At 43.7% G+C, this 15034-nt stretch overlaps 1 protein-coding gene across 33 annotated transcripts in view; it reads right to left on the bottom strand.

The window, feature by feature from the left end:
• Positions 1–1844: 1844 nt before the first annotated feature.
• Positions 1845–15034, bottom strand: part of LOC139408438 (zinc finger MIZ domain-containing protein 2-like) — a 35582-nt gene continuing 22392 nt past the window's right edge. For 6 of the 33 annotated variants that reach the window (XM_071152305.1, XM_071152312.1, XM_071152308.1 and 3 more), the window contains 9 exons: positions 14093–14245; positions 13627–13732; positions 13320–13477; positions 13116–13183; positions 12963–13031; positions 11731–11972; positions 10521–10636; positions 3200–3418; positions 1845–2410 (listed from right to left, as the gene is read on the bottom strand). In XM_071152305.1, coding sequence (XP_071008406.1) covers positions 2303–2410; positions 3200–3418; positions 10521–10636; positions 11731–11972; positions 12963–13031; positions 13116–13183; positions 13320–13477; positions 13627–13732; positions 14093–14245 — 1239 coding nt within the window. In that variant the 3' untranslated portion in view covers positions 1845–2302. Of the gene's footprint in view, positions 2411–2730; positions 2801–3199; positions 3419–10520; positions 10637–11730; positions 11973–12962; positions 13032–13115; positions 13184–13319; positions 13478–13626; positions 13733–14092; positions 14246–15034 lie in introns of all 33 variants that reach the window. The other 27 variants (XM_071152307.1, XM_071152315.1, XM_071152317.1 and 24 more) reach the window with 17 other exon arrangements.

The following is a 15034-nucleotide window of genomic DNA, read 5'->3' on the forward strand; positions in this document are numbered from 1 at the left end:
TTCTTAAACTAAACATTGCACATCCAACATCTGGTGCTCTAAACAGTTAGGCCTACAAACCAATGACAACCTCAGAGGGGTGGGAACAGACAGATAGTCCCCTCAGGCTAAGGACCCAGAGAGAGGAAGCATAAAGGCTGTTTAAACCTTGGAAATAGGTGGTTTTAAATGTGTGTTACTGGAGAGGAAGAGAGAGGGAGGAAGGAATGGAGGGAGAATACACATTCACTCCTTGACATATGGGAAACACATGGTGAGCATAATCTGTCCACCTGTCCTCTCTCCATCAATTCACAGGAGTTCACTTGAGATGCTTCGATCCATTCCCATGGTCTTGAAAGTGTGTGTATATTTGTGCATGTTTAAATGTCTCTGCAGTATAGTTATAAAAGAGAGACAGAGAGTTAGAAGGGAGGAGTGCCAGAGACAGATAGGGTGCGAGTGAAGGTGAGTTCCCCATGTCTGGCTTCTGACACCCCCTCTCAGGGAAAAACAAACAATTCAAACATCTAGTAGTTTCCTTATTTACCAACTGGCCTGATATGAGACACCTCTCTGTCTGAAAAATCCCTCCCATCTCCTTTTGTGTGCTGGCTTTGTATGACCTCATCTGTATAGAGCCATTAAGTTGTGTACTGTTGGCATTACCCAGGGCCCAGTTTCCTGATGGAACTTGGCTTAATGGTTTTATGCCTGGAGCAGACCAACTGCTTCATTGCATTTTGGTACACCAGAAGTACATTCATTTACAATGGAATGCTGCAGCACGTTTGTTCTGTGTTGTGCATACATTGGATGTATCCAACATGGGCATCAAATTGTATGTGTAGACTTAACAGTAGCAAAAGATGAATGAACTTTTGTTGCTCATATATCAAGTAACAATTGTGGATTACATAATGACTGTAGAATGTATTATGCAGCATTGATGCAACGGCAATGTTGGTCTGTTCCAGGCGTTAAATTATGCACATTTCCTACAACATCGAATAGGTAACGCGTTTCCCAAAACGCAACGTAGAGTGAACGGTCGCTCATTGGAGCACTTGTCGATACCGATAGGATCGAAAGAACGGGAGCGCTGCTCTCAGATCAGCTTTCTCCATCCAAATCTTACCTCAACATTATAATTATTTCACAATACTGACGACGGATAAGCTGCTAGAGAAATATTACCACCTACTGCTGCAAATATTGACGCAGCTTATTCTATTTGGCACATCATTAAGCACGTTAGGCTACACATGAACTATATTGACTAATTAGACAGTAGCCTAGCCTAAAAGTAGCAAAATAGAATTCGATTGAACATTAAATATATTTGAATATGACTATAATAGGTCTATAGCCTACTTTTTATTTGAATAGTCATCTTGGTTTTATTTGAAAAATGTTCATACGTTGCTTGTTTGTATCAATTGCAAAGACATTGGCAACTTAGTATTTGTAATCAACTTTGTACTGAAGTTTTCGGCGGTCATAGAGATGGATAAACCATGTGATTCTATGATTAGCGAGATCGGTGTAATAAAGTGACGCGGGAGGGTAAAATATTCTAAGCACTTAGCTGTTCTACTAGCGGTCGGAGGCAGGCGATAAATCAGGCCTATGAGCGTTTAAGTGCAATGTTAATAACGATGGTTTTGGGAAAAAGCTCAATAAATTTAACTATTCTCCTATGAAGGTTCTAACGATTAATTTAGCCTTCGATGCTTTTGGGAAACCGGGCCCTGGTGTAAACACTACATATCTTCATTTCAGCATTCATAACTCCCATTTAGAATGAACAACAACAACTCTTAGTTTTATTTATGACACTAAGTAATGTAATGTCATGTCAGAGATCCACTGTCTGTTTCTCGTTTATTGACAAGTTCCACAATCATAAATACACAATGGAAAGTCAACATAACACTTAATTTTTCTGGTTTCTAAAAAGGTCCTTTAAAAAGTTGAAAATCCTTCGGCTTGTGATTTTTTAAGAACATTACAGTTATAGTGGCTGGCCAGTGCAGGCAGTCCCAGTTTTCACTGGATTATTCTTTTTTCATTTATTTGATGGATCCAGAGTGCAAAGGGATGCTTTATAATGAGTCTAAAAACACTACAGTCTTGACAGAGTTTCCAGACAGAGAAAGTCATGTCTGTCTCTCACTACCCTCTGCACCTTCCTGTTGGTCTGGTCCACAGAGGGTAGGGATGGGCAGGCATGGGGTAGAAAAGCATGAATCCCTCTCTGTCCCGTCCCCTCCCCCCTCTCAATAGGATGAAGCTGTCCCTAAACGAGGAAGAAAGTGAGTCTTCAGTTGTTCTCGAACAGAGAGAGCAGGTCATCGTTGCTGTTGCTAGGTAGATCTGGAGGACCTAGGTAGGACAACAGCTCATCTGGATTGGTCAGCTCAGGGAGAAGCTGGAGAGGGGGAACAAAGAGAAAGAGAAGGGAGAGAATATGTTATTGTTGTTATTGTTGCTTTAACGTTTTCCTTCGCTTTTCATGCCAATAAAGCGTCTTGAATTAAAATAAATGGATTTTGAAAAAGCAGAGAGAAAGGGGTAGAGAGAGAAAGAGAGAGAGAAAGGTTTGTTTGTGGCACATGGATGTGGCAAAAAACAAGCTCTTTCCAAGAGTGAAGGTAGCTTCAGATAGCTTCAGTTCGACATGCCCAATATAACTCAATCTACAGTATCGCTGAACGAGCAGCTAGCTGGCTTTCTGTGTGGTTGCCTTACGGTTGTCTAACGGTTGTCTTATGGTTGTCTTACGGTTGTCGAAGTAGAATGATCTGTGGAAGTTCCTCCCCTGCAACCGGTTCACCCCGTCCCCAGTGAAAGAGGGAGGGTGGGGGTTAGTATAAAACCACCCACATGGGCCCAGATCCAATGTCCCACCAGCAATATCACTTAGGATGTATGCCCAATATAGGACTTGGTAATGGCATCGCATGCATCACATGTACACACTTAACTTAAACCTGCATGAATCATAACCACTTCCTCATTGGTGTTGCATTTTCAAACCAATGTGTACCTTACAGATTTGCAAAGTGGATGTTTTCTATCGCAGCGGTTGCCCATTCTCACAAGGAGAAAACTTGTTTTTGCCATATCTGTATCGGCTATCATTGTGTCTAGAAAATATCAGTTATCGTATCGGACACCATTTCCATATGGGTGTGACAGGGCTAAGGTGGTGACTTACGTCCAGGGTGTGATCCGCTCCCTCTCCTCCTCCCGCTCCACCCAGGCCGAACGAACCCTCCGTCTGCAGCCGGGCATTCTGGGTATTGGAGTTCCGCTGCTGCATCTGTCCGCCAACGCCGCCTCCGATACTCTGGTTACCGTGGACACCCTGCTGGTGCTGCTGCTGTTGTTGCTGCAGGGCATTATGGGAAGGGTCCATACGGCCAGAGTGGGACATCTGATGGAGAGCGAAAGAGAAGGGGAAGAGAGGGATAGGAAGGGAGAAAGAGAACATTGAGTTTCACATTGTATGATGTTATTTGGAGGTTACGTTCAGGGCAGGTGCGAAAGAATCCTTCACAACTTTTTCTCCACAGTCTTTGTGTGTGACAAGAGAGAGAGAGAGAGAAGTGAAGAGGAGGAATGGTGGATGCTTTGTGCCCTCTCTAAAATACTTTCTTGGACAGCTGAGCAGCTGTCTGTGACAGGCGTGAGCGCCTGCAGGTGTGTGTGTGTGTGTGTGTGTAAATGCTGTCTCCTCCAGGCCCAGTCAAAAGGCTCTTCACTGTACACACAAGCCAGAAGGGCATGACAGTCACTCTTAGAGAACTTAGATAAATACATCACTTTATATAAACGTGCGCACGCACACAAAGTAGCTTCACGCAAAACTAATGTAACATGGTCAATCAGCTGATGCCTTTATTCAAAGCCACTTACGGTGAACACACGATATTCACCCTACTCAGGATCCACCTAACTGCCGTTTCAAGCACCAACTGTACCATTGGAACCACAGCAAGACAGTGTTTGTGTGTCTCTGATTTACTACTCTACTGTGTCAAGGGTTGAATCTCAAATGGCACCCAATTCCCTATATAGTTCACTACTATTGACCAGGGCTGTAGGACTCTGTTCATATGTAGTGTACTATAGGGTATAGGGTGCCATTTGGGACGTACTCAATGTGTGTAATTGGAAGCACGAGATAGTCATCTGATATTGGACACATTCTCAGGAGATACTCCATTACCATACTACTGCTACTTTTAGTCACTGTCTGTCAGACACTTTAAGATGTCCAATATGTACATATTTAAAAGTATGCTATGCAATTATAATATATTAGAGAATTTAGTCCTAACAAGTGTGCATCGGATAAGGGCACATTCCATTGAAGTTAACGGCAGTATTACATATAGCATAATATTCAGTCCCAGTCAAAAGTTTGGACACCTACTCATTCAAGGGGTTTTCTTTATTTTTACTATTTTCTTCATTGTAGAATAATAGTGAAGACATCAAAACTATCAAATAACACATACGGATTCATGTAGTAACCAAAAAAAAAAAGTATTGAAGGAGTTCCCTCATAAGCTGAGCACTTGTTGGCTGCTTTTCCTTCACTCCATACTCTCTCATATATATATGAATGAACAAGTATTTGATAACCTGCAGAATTGGCAGTGTTTCCTACTTACAAAGCATGTAGAGGTCTGTAATTATCATAGGTACACTTCAACTGTGATAGACAGAATCTAAAACAAAAATACAGAAAATCACATTGTATGATTTTTAGTAATTAATTAGCATTTTATTGCATGACATAAGTATTTGATCACCTACCAACCAGTAAGAATTCCGTCTCTCACAGACCTGTTAGTTTTTCTTTAAGAAGCCCTCCTGTTCTCCACTCATTACCTGTATTAACTGCACCTGTTTGAACTCATTACCTGTATAAAAGACACATGTCCACACACTCAAACAGCCTCCAACCTCTCCACAATGGCCAAGACCAGAGAGCTGTGTAAGGACATCAGGGATAAAATTGTAGACCTGCACAAGGCTGGGATGGGCTACAAGACAATAGGCAAGCAGCTTGGTGAGAAGGCAACAACTGTTAGCGCAATTATTAGAAAATGGAAGAAGTTCAAGATGACGGTCAATCACACTCGGTCTGAGGCTCCATGCAAGATCTCACCTCGTGGGGCATCAATGTGCATGAGGAAGGTGAGAGATCAGCCCAGAACTACACGGCAGGACCTGGTCAATGACCTGAAGAGAACTGGGACCACAGTCTCAAAGAAAACCATTAGTAACATACTACGCCGTCATGGATTAAAATCCTGCAGCGCACGCAGTGTCCCCCTGCTCAAGCCAGCGCATGTCCAGGCCCGTCTGAAGTTTGTCAATGACCATCTGGATGATCCAGAGGAGGAATGGGAGAAGGTCATGTGGTCTGATGCAACGAAAATAGAGCTTTTTGGTCTGAACTCCACTCGCCGTGTTTGGAGGAAGAAGGATGAGTACAACCCCAAGAACACCATCCCAACCGTGAAGCATGGAGGTGGAAACATCATTCTTTGGGGATGCTTTTCTGCAAAGGGGACAGGACGACTGCACCGTATTGAGGGGAGGATGGATGGGGCCATGTATAGCGAGATCTTGGCCAACAACCTCCTTCCCTCAGTAAGAGCATTGAAGATGGGTCGTGGCTGGGTCTTCGAGCATGACAATGACCCGAAACACACAGCCAGGGCAACTAAAGAGTGGCTCCGTAAGAAGCATCAAGGTCCTGGAGTGGCCTAGCCAGTCTCCAGACCTGAACCCAATAGAAAATCTTTGGAGGGAGCTGAAAGTCTGTATTGCCCAGCGTCAGCCCCGAAACCTGAAGGATCTGGAGAAGGTCTGTATGGAGGAGTGGGCCAAAATTCCTGCTGCAGTGTGTGCAAACCTGGTCAAGAACTACAGGAAACGTATGATCTCTGTAATTGCAAACAAAGGTTTCTGTACCAAATATTAGGTTCTGCTTTTCTGATGTATCAAATACTTATGTCATGCAATAAAATGCAAATTAATTACTTAAATATCATACAATGTGATTTTCTGGATTTTTGTTTTAGATTCCTTCTCTCACAGTTAAAGTGTACCTATGATAAAAATTACAGACCTCTACATGCTTTGTAAGTAGGAAAACCTGCTAAATCGGCAGTGTATCAAATACTTGTTCTCCCCACTGTGTGTGTGTGGATATATATATATAAATAAAAGCACACATATACACGTATGTATGTGTGTGCTTGTGTGTGTGTGCGTGTGTGCGCGCATATATATATATACACATACATACACACACACATACACACAATTATAATAATAACAATAAGCAGCTCAGTGGCCAGTTCATTAGGTATACAACCCCGTTCACAACAATGGTTCGCTCCTACAGACAGTGAGTCACGTGGTGGCCACGGCTTGCTATATAAAGCAGGTAGACAGGCATCGAGGCATTCAGTCACTGTTTGATTAAACGTACGAATGGGCAAAACGAGTGACCTAAGCAACTTTGAGTGTGGTATGATTGTCGGTGCCAGGATCCAGTATCTCAGAAACAGCCAGCCTCCTGGGCTTTTCACAAATGACATTGTCTAGGGTGTTCAGAGAATAGCGCAACAAACAAAAAACATCCAGTCAGCGGCAGTCCTTTGGGCGAAAACAGTGTGTTGATGAGAGGTTGAAGGAGAATGGCAAGAATTGTGCAAGTGGGCCACAAACAGGCAAATGACGGCACAGTACAACGGTGGTATGCAGAGCATCATCTCAGAATGCACAACTCGTTAGTCTTTGTCACGGTTGGGCTATTGCAGCAGACGACCACACCGGGTTCCACTCCTATCAGCTAAAAACAAGAAGTGGCGGCTCCAGTGGGCACGCAATGACCAACACTGGACAATTCATTGAGTGGAATTTTTTGTTGCTGTTGCCTGGTACTACAAATCCCGGTTCCTGTTGCATCATGCTGATGGTAGTCAGGATTTGGAGTAAGCAGCATGAGTCCATGGCCCATCCTGCCTGGTGTCAACGGTACAGGCTGGTAGTATAATATATAGAATATTATAAAAAAAACTTGGGTGATTCGAGTCCTGAATGCTGATTGGCTGACAGCCGTGGTATATCAGACCGTATACCACGGGTAAGACAAAAAAAAAATTCACTGCTCTAATCACGTTGGTAACAAGTTTATAATAGCATTAAGGCACCTAATACATCACGGCTAAGGGCTGTATTAAGGCACTCTGTTGCGTCGTGCAAAAATAACAGCCCTTAACCGTGGTATATTGGACAGATAGCACACCCACTCAGGCCTTACTTTAGTGATGATACCTGAGAAGCCGGTGTTTGGAGAATATATTGGCATGGGTGTTGTTCAGCCCGAGACTAAGTCAAGGGCAGGCAAAACATGCCAATATATCCAGCAAACATCAGCTTCGAGGGCACTATCACTTTTATACAACCGGTTATCAACATATTCAAATAATGATTAACATTTTCATAAAAAAATATATTTTGATGAATTTATTCATACTATTTAATCTTTCCACAAGATACAGTCCTGACACAAATCTAGGGTTGCTACCCAAGCCTGATGGTCGTTTGTTCTATTGGCTAACTACGGCTAACTTAGTCACGTCAAACAGTGCAGCCAGTATAACAACAAAGTAGCTGAATTTGCATAAGCTCTTTTCTAGTGACATTTGTTTGGATACAGTGCATTCATAAAGTATTCAGACCCCTTGACTTTTCACACATTTTGCTACGTTACAGCAACTTTGGCAGCAATTACAGCCTCAAGTCTTCTTGGGTATGACACCACAAGCTTGGCACACCTTTATTTGGGGAGTTTCTCCCATTCTTCTCTGCAGATCCTCTCAAGCTCCATCAGGTTGAAATAGCTGCACAGCTATTTTCAGGTCTCTCCAGAGATGTTAGATAAGGTTCAAGTCCGGGATCTGGCAGGGCCGCTCAAGGACATTCAGAAACTTGTCCCGAAGCTACTCCTGCATTGCCTTGGATGTGTGCTTAGGGTTGTTGTCTTGTTGGAAGGTGAACCTTCACCCCAGTGAGGTCCTACGCGCTCTGGAACAAGTTTTCATCAATGATCTCTTTACTTTGCCTCGTTCATCCTTTCCTCGATTCTGACTAGACTCCCAGTCCTTGCAGCTAAAAACAACAACATCCATACAGCATTATGCAGCCACCCCCATGCTTCACCGTAGCAATGTTGACAGGTTCGCCGAAGGGCATGACGCTTAGCATTCAGGCCAAAGAGAGATTCAGGCCAAAGATCTTGGTTTCATCAGATCAGAGAATCTTGTTTCTCATGGTCAGAGTCCTTTAGGTGCCTTTTGGCAAACTCCAAGCGGGCTGTCATGTTCCTTTTACTGAGGAGTGGCTTCCGTCTGGCCACTCTACCATAAAGGCCTGATTGGTGGAGTGCTGCAGAGATGGGAGAACTTTCCAGAAGGACAACCATCTCCACAGAGATGCTCTGTCAGAGTGACCACCGGGTTCTTGGTCACCTCTCTGACTAAGGCCTTTCTCCCCCGGTTGCTCAGTTCGGCCGGGCGGCCAGCTCTAGGAAGAGTCTTGGTGGTTCTTCTTCTATTTAAAAATGGAGGCCACTGTGTTCTTGGGGAACATTTTTTGGTACCCTTCCCCATTCCTTCAACCTCATGGCTTGGTTATGGCTCTGACATGCACTGTCAACTGTGGGACCTTATATGGACAGGTGTGTGCCTTTCCAAATCATGTCCAATCAATTGAATTTACCACGGTTGGACTCCAATCAAGTTGTAGAAACATCAAGGATGATCAATTGAAACAGGATGCACCTGAGCTCAATTTCAAGTCTCATAGCAAAGGGGCTGAATGCTTAGGTAAATAAGGTTTGTTTTTATTTTTAATAAATTTGTAAAAAAAAAAATAAAAAAACTGTTTTCGCATTTTCATTATGGGGTATTGTGTGTTGATTGATGAGAATGGTTTAAAATACTTTTTGTTGTTGAATAAAGCTGTATATTAACTTAACAAAACGTGGAAAAAGGCGTCTGAAGGCTTTCCGAATGCTTTCCGAATGCACATCCATAACAATGAGCCAATGATAGACGATTTCACCTGGCATAGAAAATGTGCTCGCCAGGACACTGTTGTTCGAGAGCTAGCCAACAATACAGCTAACACAATCACTTCAAACTGAAGCTAGAAAGACTGCAAACAAGCTGCACTTTGTTTCATTTGACCTGTTTTCTATTGATAGTTATTTGTGTGTGTGTGTGTGTGTGTGTGTGTGTGTGTGTATCTCCATAAAAATTATGCAGATTCATGATTTTGACCTGTTGAGAAAAGTAGCCTGCATGTTGGGCTCATCCCAACACGTTCATTACTATGGGACAGCTGGAGTCCGAATTTGAATATTGAAACAATGTTGCAAATGTCAGAGAGACAGACAGCAAGGTTTATACATATCTCAGCTGTTGAAACCTAAGTATTAGTCTAGAAGAAATGTGAGATAATGTCTAGATTATTTTTATAGTGGAGATCAAGTTCATAAATTGCTTGACTGGGTTGATGAGACAGTGGATGGTGCAGTCTGATGGAACAGATTAAATAGGCATTTTAACGTCATAGATTTAGCCAGTGGTTACTTGTGGAATAGAAACCAGCTGGAATGCGGTTTAACCAATGAGAATTCAGGATTAGACGCACCCGTTGTATATTGCTTAAATATATTATTCTAGTGGATGTATCACACTTACGCTGACCCTTTTTACATTTATTTTTACAAGTAGCACGTGTGTGCAAAAGCTGAATAATGTAGGCGCACAGTAATTTAGGAGCACATTGAAAAATATTTGAGATATTACATCTAGAATCCTTCAATCTTTCTAGGCGCACTGGTGCTCCTAAACACAAATTCTAGGTCACACAGCAAAATATTTAGGCGCATATGCGAGTAAAATGGTCACACTGTAGAGCCCTGTGCACATCATTTAGTAAATCCAAGGGAGATAATGGGAAGTCTAATTAAGACTAGGCACCCAGAATATTGCGTGGTTCACATTCCCAACAGATAAACATCATTTGTGTATAGTTAACTTTCCTGGACTGAAACAACTTTATATGCATTTCGATTGTATCAAATCAAACGAATTAATTCCATTAACTGAAAAGATAATGGAAAATAAATAAGATTAAGTGCTTGTTTCAGGATAACATTTTTTGCCAATGCTTTCGAAGTATTTCAGAGTCCATTTGGACTTTCATGTTCACCCATCTCGTTCAGCTCCGCTGTTATCCATTAAGTGACCTAATTGGAGCCTGTGATGTAGGAACATCAGTGTGTACTTTGACCCTGTGTTTGTGTGTGTTTCTTCACTGCCTTTCTAACCCAGTCAGACATTAGGCCATTCACTTTCAGACCCTGCCTGACTGACTTGAAATGGAATCTACCCCGGAACCATATCACTGTAGCCCGAGGGGATCTGTGTGTGTGTGTTTACCTGGTCCTGCTGGTAGATGTTAGGTGGTCCAGGGGAGGTGAAGTCTCTCAGGGTTGGAGTTCCAGGGGTGTTGGGGAACTCAGAGAAGCCTGACTGGCTGGAGTATCCTTGACCTGCTGGATGAACAACACACGACAGACACAGGTGGAAGTCTTGTGTTGCAAAAAACTATTTCAATTGTAACTAATAGGAGGCATTATAATTAATTTGCTGTGCAGTACCAGTCAAAAGATATGACACACCTACTCATTCACGGGTTTGCCTTTATTTTTGACTATTGTCTACATTGTAGAATAATAGTGAAGATATCAAAACTATGAAATAACACATATGGAATCATGTAGTAACCAAAAACGTATATATTTTATATTTGAGTGTTTCTTGAAGTGCAGTCGCAAGTGCTATGATGAAACTGGCTCTCATGAGGACCGCTGAAGGAAAGGAAGACGTTTGGTTACCTCTACTGCAGAGGATAAGTTCATGAGATTTAACTGCACCTCAGATTACAGCCCAAATAAATGCTTCACAGAGTTCAAGTAACCGACACATCTCACTCAAAGTGTGTCGGTTACTTGAACTCTGTGAAGCATTTATTTGGGCTGCAATCTGAGGTGCAGTTAAATCTCATGAACTTATCCTCTGCAGTAGAGGTAACCATCTTCCTTTCCTTCGGCGGTCCTCATGAGAGCCAGTTTCATCATAGCACTTGCGACTGCACTTCAAGAAACTTTCAGTTCTTGAAATGTTCCGTATTGCCTGACCTTTATGTCTTAAAGTAATGATGGACTTTGTTTATTTGAGCTGTTCTTGCCATAATATGGGCTTGGTATTTTACCAAACAGGGCTATCTTCTGTATACCACCCCTACCTTGTTACAACACAACTGACTGGCTCAAACCATTAAGAAGGAAAGAATTTACACAAATTAACTTTTAACAAGTCACACCTGTTAATTGAAATGCATTCCAGATGACTACCTCATGAAGCTGGCTGAGAGAATGCCAAGAGTGTGCAAATCTGTCAAGGCAAAGGGTGGCTACTTTGAAGAATCTCAAATATAAAATATATTTTGATTTGTTTAACACTTTTTTGGTTACTACATGATTCCATATGTTATTTCATAGCTTTGATGTCTTAATAAAAACCCTGTAATGAGTAGATGTGTCAACTTTTGACTGGTACTGAATGTGTGTGCCTGTCTCCTCCCTACCTTGGCTGTTGTAGTCAGGTGTGTTCCTGCCCCCAGGTGGTAGACCCTGGTAGGGCGAGGAGGCCGGTCCCAGGGCAGCTATCATCTCCATGACATTGGGCATCATCATGTGACTGGGGCTGACCGTCCGGCAGCGCTTCAACACAGGCCCGTCTGCTTCCTCCTTTATGTGGATGTCTGGTTTAATGGGCACCGGCCTCCAGCCACACACTGGATCAATGGTGATCTCCTCATAGTCCGAGCTGAGGAGGGAAGAGGGGGAGAGAAAGGTTAGTGAATGAAGAGAAAGAAGGTGAGAAAGATGAAGGGCCCATTTCAAGGACACCTAACTTTAGACCTCATTCTGGCTAAGTTAATGAAGAACTAAAAATGGACATAGGAAAGGCAAATTCAGATTAGACCTCAAAGCTAGTTCCACTTCTCATGTATTTTAATTCTTCCCTTTTAAATGGACACCAGGTGGGTGTAATTCATTATCAGGTAGAACAGAAAACCAGCAGTAGTCTGGTCCTCCAGGCCCAGATATGAACACCCCTGTAGTAGGGGATGTGTACACAGACACACACATTTTTTTCTTCTATCCTTGTGGGGACCTAAAACTGATTCCCATTCAAAATCCTATTTTTCCTAACCCCTAACCTGACCCAACCATTCACCCCTAACCCAACCTTTACCATTACCCCTAACCCGACCCTTACCATTCACCCCTAAACCGACCCTTACCATTCACCCTTAAACCGACCCCAACCATTAACCCCTAACCTGACCCAACCATTCACCCCTAACCTGACCCAACCTTTACCATTCACCCCTAAACCGACCCTTACCATTCACCCCTAAGCCGACCCTTACCATTCACCCCTAAGCCGACCCTTACCATTCACCCCTAAGCCGACACAACCTTTACCATTCACCCCTAACCCGACCCAACCCTTACCATTCACCCCTAACCCGACCCAACCCTTACCATTCACCCCTAACCCGACCCTTACCATTCACCCCTAACCCGACCCAACCCTTACCATTCACCCCTAACCCGACCCAACCATGAACTTCTCACCCTTACTGGAACTCTAAACCCTAAGCTTAAACTAGCATTTGTCCTCATGGGGATGTGGGAAATGTCCCTACGAGGGAGAATTGTTCTTGTTTTACTATTCTTGTGGGGACTTTGGGGGATTTTAGGTCCCCACAAGGCTAGAAGGACCCCTCCCCCCCACACACACACTTACTTCTGTATGTAAATTAGAATCCCCAGCATGTACTGGTCCACTTCTAGTCCCTCCAGTAGAGCGCTTTTACTGTGGAGTGGAGACACGGTCAGGTTAACTAAGAAACAACAGGTCTACCTATGGGAAAAACAGCAAATGGTTGTGTTAACCTACTTGCACACAGGGCATCTCCAGGTCCCTCTCTCACAGTTCAACTGCAGGTACGACTCCAGGTCAAAACACTGCAGAGAGAGAGAGACAGACAGACGTTTAGGGTGTGTGTGTGTGTGTCTCTCACCTGGATGTTTAGAGTTATAGTATGTAAGTTCTTGTGGGAGTATGTGTATGTTTTCACCAGTGTGCGTGTGTCTCGCTCACCTGGATATGTCTACAGTCGTGTCCCCGTGCGGGCAGCTGGATGCGTCTGAAGGTGATGGGACATTTCAGAGAGACTTTGATGGCTGTCTGCTCCACACCATCCTCTCCGTTCAGCCCTGTGGTTCCAGGGATGGTCCCACTATTGAAGTTCCTCTTAACTGAGGAGAGGGACATGGCGGGGGAGGAGACAAGGCAGGCCAGAAAATAGGTGAGAATTGCGACAAAGTCTGTCTTTCTGAGCACCAACCAGGCCGTCAATCAAGTGTTTGTGTGTGTGTGTGTGTGTGTGTGTGTGTGTTCCACTCACTCTTAGACACACAGTGCTCTGCGGGCAGTAATCTCTTCTTCATTAAACCTTGCAGAACTGAGCGTACTGATGGCCTGTGGACCAGCTGCAACACAAACAGGTGGGACTGGAGGGAGACAGAGTGAGATGGGGGAGAGAGAGAGACAGGGGGAGGTTCATTTGGATCCTGCATAACACTTATAGACCAACAGATGTGCACATCCAGCATGCAAAATTTTCCAGGTGAAGTACTTTTCTGGCTGTAAACTGGTTGTTAAGATGTCATAAAACCAGATTCCATCCAACCTGTCTCTGTTACAACCAGGTAAAGAAAGATTTTTCATGATTGCTAAGACCTCATATTTTGGTTTCCTGACCAGATAAATATTTTATAAAGACGTTAACAAAACATGCTTATAGAACCAGTATACCACCTAACCATGACGTCATTAATGCCCCATGCACCCCCCCCCCCACCACCACTTACGCAGCAGCAGGCGGTGACGGTGATCTGGATGGTGTTGCGTCCCGGCTGACACACCTGCTTGAGGTAGAGGGGCTTGTGGGACGTCTTGTTGTCGCCCCTCTCGATGGTGAGCGGTGTGGCGTTCACACTCACCTGTAAGCAAGGACCAGAAACCTACATGACAGACAGGTGAATGGAGGGTCGGCTAACACGCTAGTCACAGTCGTCACACTGGCCTCAGAGCAGGAGTGCTGATCTATGATCAGGTAACCGCTGTCCATATGATCGTATTCGTTATGAGCTAAAAGGCCAAACGGATCCTAGAGCAACACTCCTACTCTGAGACGATTTATGAACATGGGCCTTGGGCCACCTTCAGTATAGGGTGCAGCATTGTGGAACGTTTGAACAGAAATATGTTGTGTAGAACAGACATCCAGAGTAGAGATATTGAGTAAGAAATACCATCAATGAAACTGATGATTCCTATCTACAATGTTCAGTACCTTGTACCCTACTGAATGCTACCCTGTGGCTCAAATGGCTAGCTAATTCACAGTTGTCTTTCATCAACTTGTTAACCCAGAAACCAAGGCTGGATTAACACTAGATCAGGGGTAGGCAATTCCAGTCCTCGAGGGCCTGATTGGTGTCACACTTTCTCCGTCCCTAGCAAACACAGCTGATTAATCAAATGGCATTCTAAACTGAAGATCATGATTAGGTGATTATTGGAGTCAGGTGTGTTCGCTGGGGCAAACATGTGACACCAATCAGGCCATTGAGGACTGGAACTGCCCACCCCTGCACTAGATGAACTCTGCTGAGACTCCACAACAACTGAGATTTCGGTGCATGCCAGAATTTGTAACTTTACGCAAGCATAAGTGAGAGCGCTTAGGGGAGCGTAATCCCAGCCTAACCCATTCTGATTTGGATGTGTGTACATGCACATAGATCCTG

This window comes from Oncorhynchus clarkii, chromosome 5, assembly GCF_045791955.1.
Source record: "Oncorhynchus clarkii lewisi isolate Uvic-CL-2024 chromosome 5, UVic_Ocla_1.0, whole genome shotgun sequence".
Taxonomy (NCBI): domain Eukaryota; kingdom Metazoa; phylum Chordata; class Actinopteri; order Salmoniformes; family Salmonidae; genus Oncorhynchus; species Oncorhynchus clarkii.